We start from the raw sequence: 12,300 nt of genomic DNA, 5'->3' as shown, positions 1-12,300 counted from the left end.
CAGAGCTCAATAATCCGGAAGCAATGGCATCAAAAGAAATGCATGAAAAGCCCAAAACATGAAAAATCCAGAAGTGATGGCATCAAAATAAATGCATGAAAAACCCAATACATCAAAAAAAAAATTCACAGCTAAACATGAAGGTGAGGCACAAGATACTATTGATCAATTTTCGAGGGAAGCATATCAAAGCCGCGCAAGAGCTAAGCAATACAGATATGCTATCATCATATATCCATTTCCCTCCCTAGGTGATTGATGCTAACTCTCATCCAATTCAACTGTATTTGGAACTGGCTTTGGGGAAACAGGTGTATACTATGTGCAGCTAATTGGTAACGTATCTGTTGTGTCACTTGAAGCATAGGTTTCAGTCATGACCACTGTGATTATGATTGTCTCCAGCTATCTCCCTAAAATAACATGGAATATGAAAATCACAAGGATAGTAGGGTAATTTCAACATTACAATCAAATAAAGAGCTATGAGAATCTTCATGAAAAAATATTTTTCCCATATAGACTATCTTCCAAATTCTCTGTTGCATGATCAACATATACATCTTTACAATTACATAATCATCTTTTTGGTGTAAATGACAGATTCACAGGATTAAGCTACAACGGGAACGAGGATCCCAACAGAGCTGCAAGTGCAAATGCAACAAGATACCAAAAAATGCAAAGAGGAGAACGAGAAGAACATACCACGCCCTTGGGCATCAGAGGAAGTATCAAATACTCACCACCTTCAATAAACTTCATGCTAAGGAAGATATCAGCAAGCAAAGAAAGCTACAAGCAGGAGATAAAATCCCAGAAAGAAGTTCGTACAAGGGGACATTGAAGAAAAAAAAAAGCATGGACAAAACCAACGGAAATTTCGCTCAACAAGAATGACCAACTATGCATATGGTTCAATTTCCAAAATCTACCGGTCACAGCAATATTCTATCAATCATGTATGACCGCCGGGCATCTTGAACAATGTATTATCACGTTGGTATCAATGAAGAATTTATAATTAAAAAAAATAGATAGATAGATAGATAGATAGATAGATAGATAGACAGATAGACAGATTAGAGGGCTCATTGGAGGCCCAGTAGAAAGTTTTGAAAAGGCCCATTAAAGAGGCTCTGGATAGAGGAAATATCTTAACAATTTCCCAAGTGCTACCCACAAGCATCGTTAACCGGGAAAAACATCGTGTCAGACAGTCTCCTTGACGATCAAAGACTAGAGCTTTCTCCATCTCCGATCCGTATCTTCCTTACTTCTTACAGTCTCGAATGTTCCAAGAACTGGGTATTGTTCTACTTACCAAAACAAGGGAAATTTTCTTCGGCTACGGCCCCAGCTCTCCATCCAAATTCCGGGTCTTCGATCTCCGCTCAAAACTTGCCCCCCTTCGCCGACCCATCATCGGGGAAGTAGTTCTATGAGCTGTGCTAAGGTGGCAATAGTAGAGTTTCTTCAAGGCATGTGGGTTCATCGATGAAGGATGCCTGAGCTTCGGAGTGCAGCGAGAAGGGGCCGGGCAGCTCCGTCGAGGAGCAGAAGAGCTGCTGAAGTGGACATAGCTGAAAGGTCTGGAGAAGGGGAGGAGATCAAAATACGGGAAGAGGGCAGGGATATAGAGCTAGAAGGAGGTGACAGGAGAATGGAGGACTGTGATAGTGGGGCGAGAAGCGCTGAGAAACCTCAAGCGGTGGAGGAAGAAGCAAGCGCGGCGCCTCTTCCTGAGAAGGTTAGCTTGTTTTAGACAACTCCACATGCCGTCTTATGCAACTTCTTGTGCTCATGTTATGGAGAAACTTCGAAGAAGTCATGAAATGAGCGAGCTTGTTTACCTGTAACCATGCTGGTTTGGCGCATTGACATGTTATATGCTGCATGAGCTACAGAAAAATGCCTATAATCAGGGATTTTTAAGTCAAAGTTACTTTTCTTGGGTTTTTAGTGGGTACGGATTTGGAGATTTCTTGTGTTTCTGTCGACTTAGACTTGGTTAGTATCTGGGGTTCTGTTGATTCATACTTTCTTGGTTATTTACGTTCATCTGTTAATCATGGAATACATCATCATAATATCCCCTCGAAAGATTGATTTTTTTTTTAGTTTTCGCCTTTTCCTGAGAAGAAGGTTTGCTATGGTTAGAGCTACGAAAAGCCATCTTCTGAAACTCCTCGTGCGTATATCTTGAACCTTGAGAGCTTGTTTTCATGCGTCTCGTTTATGTCATGGTGGTTCTGTGCATTGGTTTTGTTCTCTCTCTCACTGCCCGAGCTAAAAGAGAGATTAAAAGTTTAGATATTTTGATCGTCTGAACCTCTCAGTGGTGGCTTCTCCAAGAATGTAACTCCTGCAACCTAGGATTTTAATGCCGAAATGTTACTTTGCTTAGTGTGTGTTTTATTTCTGGGGTTCCTGTTGACCCAGGTTTATTTATTTCAGATTGCTCAATAACTCTTTATGTAACATATTTCCAGGCTCACACATCATATCATCCTGAATATTCCCAATAAATATTGATTTTTCTTCTGATTTATTTTCTTTCAACACGTTCATATTCTTTTAATAGAATAAAATTTATTGGAAAACAATACAACTGAGGTGGTAAAACCTGGAGATGAGGAAGACGTCTATGGAAAAGGTTAGTCGTTGTTCGTTCATTTTGATGATGGCACGCTATAAGGAGGAAGACCCTAATGCTCTTAACAGGCTAAAAGCCCTCCAGATACGACAGGGTCACCAATGTTGGGTGATCTTCTTTAATCTCTTCAAAAAAAGATACGATGGGGTTGTTCAATGATGATAAAGCCTTCATTGTCACTTGTCCACCACTAGTGAGCTTATTGTCATACAATGAGGAGGATGGTAATAATGGTGGGACAAAACTCCTGCCTGCTGCCTTGAGCTTGTCGTCCTTGTTCAAGTCGGCGAGATGATGATAACAAGTCCCCACCATCCTTATCATTTTTCTGACTCAGGATGACCATGAAAATGATGATAGCTTCGTTGTCATCATCGCTTGTCTGTGAGTATGACGATGACAATTTAGGAATGATGACTCCGCCCTGGAATCCTGATACAGCAAACAGTACTCAGGTGTCTGTTCCTTGTTACTTCATCGTATCTACTTCTGAGTTATTCGACCATCCTACAGATTCTCTTTCTCTTTGACACGTGGGCAAGTCTTGGAATGCTTGGTTACGTTTTTCTATTTACTTTTTTTTAATGCAAATTAGAATATTATTATCGAGCCTTTAGGGATCCATATTTCAACTTCCTAGTGATGCCTATGGCAGGTAAAGTTTTTCAGCATTTGTATTCTTTTGTACAAATTGGCGAAAAAGAAAGTGATCTTCCCCACATATTGTTATTTTTGTGCACAATGACGTCTTAGCTGGAAATATCTTATTTTTTACTCATACTTTCGCATAGAGTAAAAGTTCATTGATGGATTTTGTTCTCTCTATATTTCCAGTTTTACTCTTTCACATAATTTTTGCTCACTTTGAGGACAATATGTACAGGTCCAGGTTGGGAATTCACCTGTCTACAGAATAGAAAGAAAACTTGGAAAAGGAGGGTTTGGGCAAGTTTATGTTGGTCGCCGGATTTTGGGGCCCAATACAAATGATAGAATGAATCTTTCTGGAGCCGCGGAGGTTAGAAATTTTTTTTTTCTGAATCATATTTTCATTTTTAATCCATGCCTCTCTCCATTTTGATTATACTTCTTTAAAAATTACAGGTAGCCTTAAAGTTTGAGCACAAAAGCAGTAAAGGATGTAATTATGGTCCACCTTATGAGTGGCAGGTTTACAAGTGGGTCCCTGAGTCCCTTTTTTTTACAAATGATGGTCGTTCAGTGTTGAAATCATTTATTAATTATATATCCTAGTTTCTCTTGCTTTCTCTTGCTCTCTTGCTTCTCTCATCTTATCCCCTGCGTTCTATATGGTACCACACACTTTGAATTGGCTTCATTTACACAGCACTCTGGGTGGAATTCATGGCGTTCCTCGAGTACATTACAAGGGCCGCCAAGGCGATTATTATATTATGGTAACTATTTGGGCACTTTAAGTTCGGCTATTTCAGTAGCGTTAGGTATTTTAATTTCTATTTGATATTCTTACTTTTCAGGTCATGGATATGCTGGGACCTAGTCTCTGGGATGTCTGGAATAGCAACTCTCACACGTGGGCTTTACTGTTTCCATCATTTTTAAACCTTTATGCTAATATCTGCTGCAGCTTTTCTCTAATTTAATCTCTCATACAGAATGTCCATTGAGATGGTTGCCTGTATTGCAATTGAAGCAATCTCGATATTAGAGAAGGTGCACTCCAAAGGGTTGGTGCTCTTGAATGTGACATTTGTTTTCTCCATTTAATATCCTATTTCTTTAATTATGCTACCTCATTAGATGTGGTTTTGATCTCCATTCCTTGTTTTGATTTAGGTATGTACATGGTGATGTAAAGCCTGAGAATTTCCTACTCGGGCCACCTGGAACTTCTGAAGAGAAGAACCTGTTCCTAGTTGATCTCGGGCTTGGTAGATTATTTTGGAGGATACTTTGTGTCTACTTATTCAATTTGGTTTTTTTTGTTATGTTATGCTGCTTTCTTTAGTTTACGAATACACTGATCTTTCAGCTACTAGGTGGAAAGACAGTTCCACTGGGCAACATGTGGCGTACGATCAACGACCAGATGTCTTCAGGTGCGGAAGTCTTCCTGTTCATTTGTCCATTTTAACACGCATTTTTAATGTAAATGGATGTGGTAAAATATTTCTCCCAGGGGAACAGTCCGATATGCTAGCGTACACGCCCACTTGGGAAGAACTGGAAGCCGAAGGGATGACTTGGAATCTCTAGCCTACACTCTGGTTTTTCTACTCCGGGGTCGTCTTCCATGGCAAGGCTACCAGGTAAACATATTTTACGTAACTGGTCTGGCTCATTGGGTTATATGCTTGGAGGTTTATAATTTAGGGTTTAGAATATATGGATTGGGATTCAGGAATTATGCCTTGGGGTTTAGTGTCAGGGTTTTGGGTGGATCAGTGGTACAATCCCCTTCCCCCCTTGGGATATTTTGTTCACTTTACCTAATAGGGGAATTTTGGACTTTTCCCCTGCTGAATGTTTCCTTTTTAATAGTGGTGCTCCTCCCTTTAGAAGGACAGCCAAGAACGAAGAACTGAAGATGCAACTTTGGTTCAACCTCTCTTTGTCTTGTCTACGTCTTGGTCCCACTCTCCCGGAACCATTCAGCGATCCCCTGCCTCCCAGAAATTGCCTCACTGCTTCTTCACCCAGCTTGTCCCACAACTGATTCCACCTCAGGCTCATTCTTTTGGTTGGATTAGTTAAATGCTCTCTGATTCATTGAGGGGTATTTCTGTCGTTTTATTTGGATGGGTATTTAAATCTTTTCGTTCTTCTTTTTCAAAGAAAAAGTACTTTTAGTTCTTGAATCTTCCCCTTCAATTAGTGGTAGCCCTCCCTTTAGGAAGGGAGTGAAGAATGAAGAAATGAAGCTGCAGGTTGGCTCAACCCCTTATTTCCACCTCGTCTTGGACTCTTCACCCAAAACTGTACAGCGATCCCCTGCCTCCCTGCCATGGTCTCACCAGGTTTTCTGCCTACTCTTCCCACAATCAATCCCTTCCTCACCTATTATTGGTCTCTCCCTCCTCAACCTTTACAGTTATCCTAAGAGGGGTTGTCAATTAGTAAACATTTTACCATTCGTTTCGTTCATCAAAGTAATAATTTTTTATTGTTACTAGGGAGAAAACAAAGGCTTCCTTGTGTGCAAGAAGAAAATGGCCACGTCCCCGGAGAGTCTATGTTGCTTCTGCCCACTCCCTTTCAGATACTTTGTGGAATATGTTGTAAATTTAAAATTTGATGAGGAGCCGAATTATGCCAAGTGTATTTCCCTTTTTGATGGCATAGTTGGGCCGAATCCTGATATAAGACCAATCAACACTGATGGTGCTCAAAAGGTATCATAATGTTTTTTTCCTGGTTCTTTCGACAACTGACGAAGCAGAAATTCATATCTCCCCCTTGATTATGCAGCTTATATACCAGGTTGGTCAAAAGAGAGGCCGACTGTTGATGGAAGAGGAAGATGAAGAACAGCCAAAGAAGAAGATCAGAATGGGCACACCTGCGACTCAGTGGATTAGTGTGTACAATGCACGCCGACCCATGAAGCAAAGGTACATTACTATCTTGATCTCAATTTTTTTTCTTCCAAAAAAATATCTTGATCTCAATTTTTTTATCTTTGGGTTCCAAATCGCAACTAAAAACTCAAAAATATTATATATGTTCACCCACTGTTGTCAGTGATGACAACACTGGTGCTATTTTGGTTATGATTCCTGCAAGCTACACAATTGTACAGGTACCATTATAACGTAGCAGACACAAGGCTTGCACAGCATATAGAAAAAGGAAACGAAGATGGTTTATTTATCAGCGGTGTTGCCTCCTGCACAAACCTCTGGGCCTTGATCATGGATGCCGGCACTGGTTTCAGCTCCCAAGTTCATGAACTTTCGCCATCATTTCTCCGCAAGGTTCGGAGGTTTTGACCCTCGTGATTCGTTTTTTCTACCCTTGTGAAACCGCATTAAATTGATGGATGTGCCCCATAGCGTCATTATTATCTATTTTGATACCGCAAGATTCACTTTACCCTTATGAATCTGCATCAAAAAGATTTCAAGACCGGATTGCATCCTTATGATTTCCTTTGGGCCCCCATTATTTGCCTCTCTACCCCAGTGAATCTTTCTACCTCAAATGAATGTGCATCAAAAATATTTTGGTACCCGATTGTGTCCTTATGATCTGCTTTGACCCCGCATTATTTGCCATTGTACCCCTGTGAATCTGCATCCAAAAGACTTTTACCCCCGCTTGTATCATTATTTTCTCCTTTTACCCTCATGATTTACTTTCTATTTCTATGAATATGCATCCAAAACATTTCTGCCCCCTCTTGTATCGTTATTATCTCCTTTGACCCTCATGATTTGTATTTCTACTCCTGTGAATCTGCATGAAAAAAGGAATGGATAATGGAGCAGTGGGAGAAGAACTACTACATCAGCGCCATTGCTGGGGCCAGCAATGGGAGCTCATTGGTTGTCATGTCAAAGGGTAAGGAAGTTATTATTGGTTGTACCCTTTTCCTATTGCATGGATCCTGATAAGCTGTACTTCCGGATCAGGCACGCAGTATGCGCAGCAGTCATACAAAGTCAGTGACTCGTTTCCGTTCAAGTGGATCAACAAAAAGTGGAGGGAAGGCTTCTATGTCACCTCCATGGCCACAGCTGGAAGCCGGTGGGCAATTGTAATGTCCCGCAGTGCTGGCTTCTCCGACCAGGTCTGGGTCAACACGCTGACCTCGTTTTTTTAATTTTGATTGTTATTCCATTTGAGGGTTATGAAGCGCATGTTTCTCGGCTCTGGGCAGGTGGTGGAACTTGATTTTTTGTACCCTAGTGAGGGGATTCATAGGAGGTGGGACAATGGGTACAGGATTACTGCCACAGCTGCCACGGGGGATCAGGCAGCATTTGTGTTGAGTGTGCCGAGGAGAAAACCGGCGGATGAGACCCAGGAGACCCTTCGGACTTCTGCCTTTCCAAGCCAGCATGTGAAGGTTTGTTCGCCTTCGTAATGGGCATTTTTTTGTTTGATGGTCTTTTCTCTTTTGTATTTCATGGGTTTATTTTTTTTGTTTAATGGGCGCTTGTCTTATTATGTTTTCTGCTTCATGGGTATTTCTTGTTCTTTGTTCCATGGACATTTATCTTTTATATTTTTTGTTTCATGGGCATTTTGTGTTTTGTTCAATTGGGTTTTTCTCGTCTCTTGCGCATTTGTCTTTTTACGTTTTCTGTTTCATGGGTTTTTTTGGTGTTTTTCTTCATGGGCGCTTGCCTTTTATATAATTCTCATTCATGGATATTTGTTTTTTCCTTGTTTTCTTTGATGGGCTTTTGTTTTTTTATTTCGTGAGAACGTGTTTTTTTTTAATTCATGGGCCTTTTTTCTTCCATGGACACTTGTATGTTTTGTTTTCTGTTTAATGAGCATCTGTGTTTTTATCTGCTATCTTTTTTTGTTTCATTGGAATTTATTATAATGATTGTACTTTTCGGTGCTCATGGCTGAAGCGGGTGCACTTTTCATTCATTGCCTGTGCAGGATAAGTGGGCGAAGAGCCTCTACATAGCCTCCATTTGCTATGGTCGTACAGTGTCATGAGGACGCCTTCTCTCTCTTTCACCTCTTTCTAAAAAGAAAATAGTCAGTCAGCCTCTTCTCTTCTATTTTAAGGTAGATTGAGAGGATGGTTCTAATCAAATGCAGCTGATCCCTTGGTAGAGAGTTCTCTCTATCTCCATCTTCTCTAGTATCCATTTCTCAGATCTCCAGTCTTTTTCTATATCTTTCTCTATTTCTCTATCCCCCTTAAAAAATGACTAAGTCGGCCTACTCTATGCCCAAGCAGGTAGAGAACTCTAAATCACTCCCTCACAACACCCTCACTCTCTCTCTGACTCTTTCTACCAGGTTGGAGGACTCCCACTCACTCTCTTTTTTTCTCTCTACTTCTATTAGTCTCACTTAGTTTCTTCTCTTCCATTTAAGGGTGGGAAGATTGCTTTTTTTCCAGGCTGGGGAATTCTACCCCCCTGTCTCTCTCTCTTTTCAATGGCAAATTGGTAATGCCAAGAGAAGAGTGGAGACAACATATTGGATAGCTTAAACTGCAGTTGATCTTTGGCAAGGCAGACTGCAAGTGAGCTTCTTTGTATAGTTTTAACCCACGGACTGAACTTGTACCAAATTTATGATATGTAACGTCTGATTTCTTTATTAACATGAGCCAGCTATCAACATCATGAAGTCAAGCCTAAGTAAGTGGCTTAGTTTTTTTATTAGCAGGAATGATGTAAAACATTTACGAATTTGTGGTAATAACCTTGATGACAATAATGAGACTGTAAAAGCACAATAGTTGAATATGAATAAAATTTGGTTCTTTTCTTTTGTTTCAGTAAAACTCTGTGAAACGCCCTGTATTCGGGGTTGAACTATGTAAATTTCCTTTCTAACGATTATGGATTACTGAATTTAAAATAGTGATATTCACTAGATTTTGGCGAATTTTTGTCTCGGGCTTAGTTGCTTACCTTGGTAAATATCCAGTCATTGTCTACCACAAAAATTGTGAATGGATGGTCAAGTCACTGAAAACAAATAAATGTCATTTTCTTAGAATTTTCATTCGCAACAATATGCAAAAATGAGTTTAGCTGCCTGGTAAATGGCCTAGTTAATAAATTTTTGCCTTCATATTACTGTCAGCAGAAGCTTCAAGTCTGATCTGACAGAGGTCATATTTTCATGTCAACCAAAGGTCGTTAATAAATGTTTTGTCTTACGAAGGGAAGTGTATTGTTTTAGTGAAGGTCAAAATTCATTGTTCTCTAGAACAGCATTTTAAAACAAATTTGGACCATAAATATGCTGTATCGAAGCACTTATTCACTGAAAATATCTGTAAGGTCTGATTGTTTTGAATCATGCATATTTTACTCCCGTCAAATTGAGAGTGCTACAAATTTAGCAGCTTCGCAAAGGCCTTTCATGTATTTTTGTTAGTTTTAGCTGATAGATGGAGTTGTGCCTATAAATGGATCAATATGGGAATCATATATGGAATCCACCCCTTTGTTCCACTGGACAAACAGGAGGTTAGAAATCTCTTGGTGCATTTCCAAAGAGGCCAAAACAAAGGTTTCAATTTTGTGATGCCATGGATCACTATGTTTATTAAAACATCATATTAGTGTATCTAATTTGAGATTTTTTCTTTAGGATGTACTATGTGGTAGAATAGAAATAGAATTCTATCTGCATAAAGTTGAAGCTCTAGAAAAGTCTATACCCAATTATATATTATGAAAATAAATAATATTTATTAGTGTTGACGGAACTAAGAGATTCTTTCTTGATAAATACAAATTATGAAATATGATGAGGTTAAGATGTTTATGGAAGAAAGATGAAAACGAGAGGTCAGTCCTGCTGAACATATGTTGACGAAGTCAACTATTTCATTTAATGTAATTTAAGAGAATCGTTTATTAAAAAAATATACCCTTATAAATTCTACATTATTTTAACCATGAATATTATGATATTACATAAGCATATAGAAATTAATCAGGATTTGCTTGGAGTCCTCTACGAGTAAATATTCACATTCAAAGATTTACACATCAGCAAGTGAAAACTGGTAATTAGAAGCATCATGAACTCATTATGATAGAATCTTGGCGCTAATATATTTTGAGATCTAGCTTAACTAAAAAAATATTTTCAAAAATGTTAGGTAATTTTGACATAATTTTTCAAATAAAATTTGAATGTATTGGGAATTTTATGACGATAATACTGTGATTTGAAAAACAATTGTCTTAAATATTTTTTTAAAAAATAAGAATACACATCATTTCACTAACTTTTTTAAACTTGGACTAATTTTGAGGTGATGAACCTGGGACCCAGAGTGACCCAAGTTGCCGTCCCTTGGATACAAGCAAATTCATATTTTTGCAGAAGACTTTGGCACATCAACTAATATTGGAAGCTTTAATAGTGGTGAAGCTATCTGAGTTCATTGAGAGGTCAACCTTAGTAGGAAACCAAAAGTGTGTGTATTTGAATGTAAATTCCATATGGGTTGAGTGGTGGAGAATTTGACAAAGGTTGGGGGTTGAGTTTACGTTTCACTCTAGCATCGGTTCTTCAATAAGTCTAAACTAGTAAAATTCAAATAAACTAAATGTAGATTCAAGCTCATCTAAACCTTGTGTTTAAATATTTCAACTCAATCAAGAATAATTTTATGGATCTCAAGTTAATATTCACATACTTCTACATCTATAATGTTTATTTATCCCAACTCAATGTTTAAAATCCATTCCTCTATGGATAACTACAAATCTTCTATGGAGGATTTTAAAATGACTCCGCTTTATGTTCAAACTAAACTAAATTAGTATACATGCAGAGAACTTTTGATATTTCAACTCTTTCTCTCTCATAAACACCATATCTAATGCATTTTCTCTTTATCTCCCTTTCCAAATATTCTCCAAAGGTCTCCTTTTAATTTCCTAACACCTTCAATAATTTGTGTAAACATATGATTCACGTGGGTAATATCACAAATTCAAGGCTATAAAACAAGTCTTAGATGCTTCACTTTAAGTAGTAATGTTTGGATTTCTAGTTTATTGAAAGCCTTAGATGCTTCACTAGAAAATAGAGAAAAAAAGTTGGGCCGAACTAAAAATCAAAACTTTTGGTGTGTGTGTGGTGGGGGGGGGGGGCTTCTGGAAACTCTTATCTACTAGAGAAAACAACAAAAAACCAATAGATGGGGTAGGCAACAATCCAAACATCTAGCCAGACAAAAATAGAGAAGATAAAAGACCCCAGAAGATAAAATCATTGCTACTTAAAAGTGAAGCATCTAAGACTTTCAATAAACTACAAAATAGAGAAAAAAAAAGTTGGGCTTAACTAAAAATCAAAACTTTTGGTTTAGGGGGACTTCATGAAACTCTTATCTACTAGAGAAAACAACAAAAAACCAATAGATGGGGTAGGCAACAATCCAAACATCTAGCCAGACAAAAATAGAGAAGATAAAAGACCCCAGAAGATAAAATCATTGCTACTTAAAAGTGAAGCATCTAAGACTTTCAATAAACTACAAAATAGAGAAAAAAAAGTTGGGCTGAGCTAAAAATCAATATTTTTGGTGGAGGAAAATTCTGAAAACTCTTATCAAATAGAGAAAACAACAAAAAGACAATAGAGGGGGTGGGCAACAGTCCAAACATCATTTCTACTCAAAAATAAAAGTGAAGCATAAAAAACTATCAATAAACTACAAAATAAAATAAAAAAGTTGTGCTGAACTAAAAATCAAAACTTGTGGTGGGGAGAAAGCTTCTGGAAACTCTTATCTACTAGAGAAAACAACAAAAAAAAAACTATAGGGGGGGTGGGCAACAGCCCAAACATCTAGCCAGACAAAAAAAAATAGAGAAGAAAAAATCATTTCTACTTAAAAATAAAAGTGAAGCATATAAGAAAGACTTTCGATAAACTACAAAATAGAGAAAAAAAGTTGGGCCGAACTAAAAATCAAAACTTGTGGTGGGGGGAAA

At 38.3% G+C, this 12,300-nt stretch overlaps 1 protein-coding gene across 4 annotated transcripts; it reads left to right on the top strand.

Annotated features, from left to right (window-relative positions):
• Positions 1 to 1,202: 1,202 nt before the first annotated feature.
• LOC144709446 (casein kinase 1-like protein HD16) lies at positions 1,203 to 8,955 on the top strand. 4 transcript variants are annotated; one of them, XR_013583033.1, is made up of 18 exons: positions 1,203 to 1,750; positions 3,540 to 3,674; positions 3,761 to 3,834; positions 4,005 to 4,074; positions 4,156 to 4,211; positions 4,294 to 4,365; positions 4,475 to 4,569; positions 4,671 to 4,737; positions 4,818 to 4,947; positions 5,812 to 6,030; positions 6,107 to 6,249; positions 6,438 to 6,612; positions 7,108 to 7,198; positions 7,270 to 7,427; positions 7,518 to 7,706; positions 8,255 to 8,430; positions 8,562 to 8,623; positions 8,702 to 8,955. XR_013583033.1 is itself a non-coding variant. In XM_078582998.1 (16 exons), the coding sequence occupies exons 1-16, from the start codon at positions 1,505 to 1,507 to the stop codon at positions 8,312 to 8,314; spliced, it is 1,980 nt and encodes a 659-aa protein (XP_078439124.1). In that variant the 5' UTR covers positions 1,203 to 1,504; the 3' UTR covers positions 8,315 to 8,955. The 4 variants fall into 4 exon arrangements, 1 of the variants encoding a protein (XP_078439124.1); XR_013583032.1 differs by having other exon boundaries at positions 8,562 to 8,955; XR_013583031.1 differs by having other exon boundaries at positions 8,255 to 8,623.
• The last annotated feature ends 3,345 nt before the right edge of the window (positions 8,956 to 12,300 follow it).

This window comes from Wolffia australiana, chromosome 11, assembly GCF_029677425.1.
Source record: "Wolffia australiana isolate 7733 chromosome 11, ASM2967742v1".
Classification (NCBI taxonomy): domain Eukaryota; kingdom Viridiplantae; phylum Streptophyta; class Magnoliopsida; order Alismatales; family Araceae; genus Wolffia; species Wolffia australiana.
The sequence above is the reverse complement of the archived record's forward strand: the minus strand, read 5'-3'. Positions and strand labels throughout refer to the sequence as shown.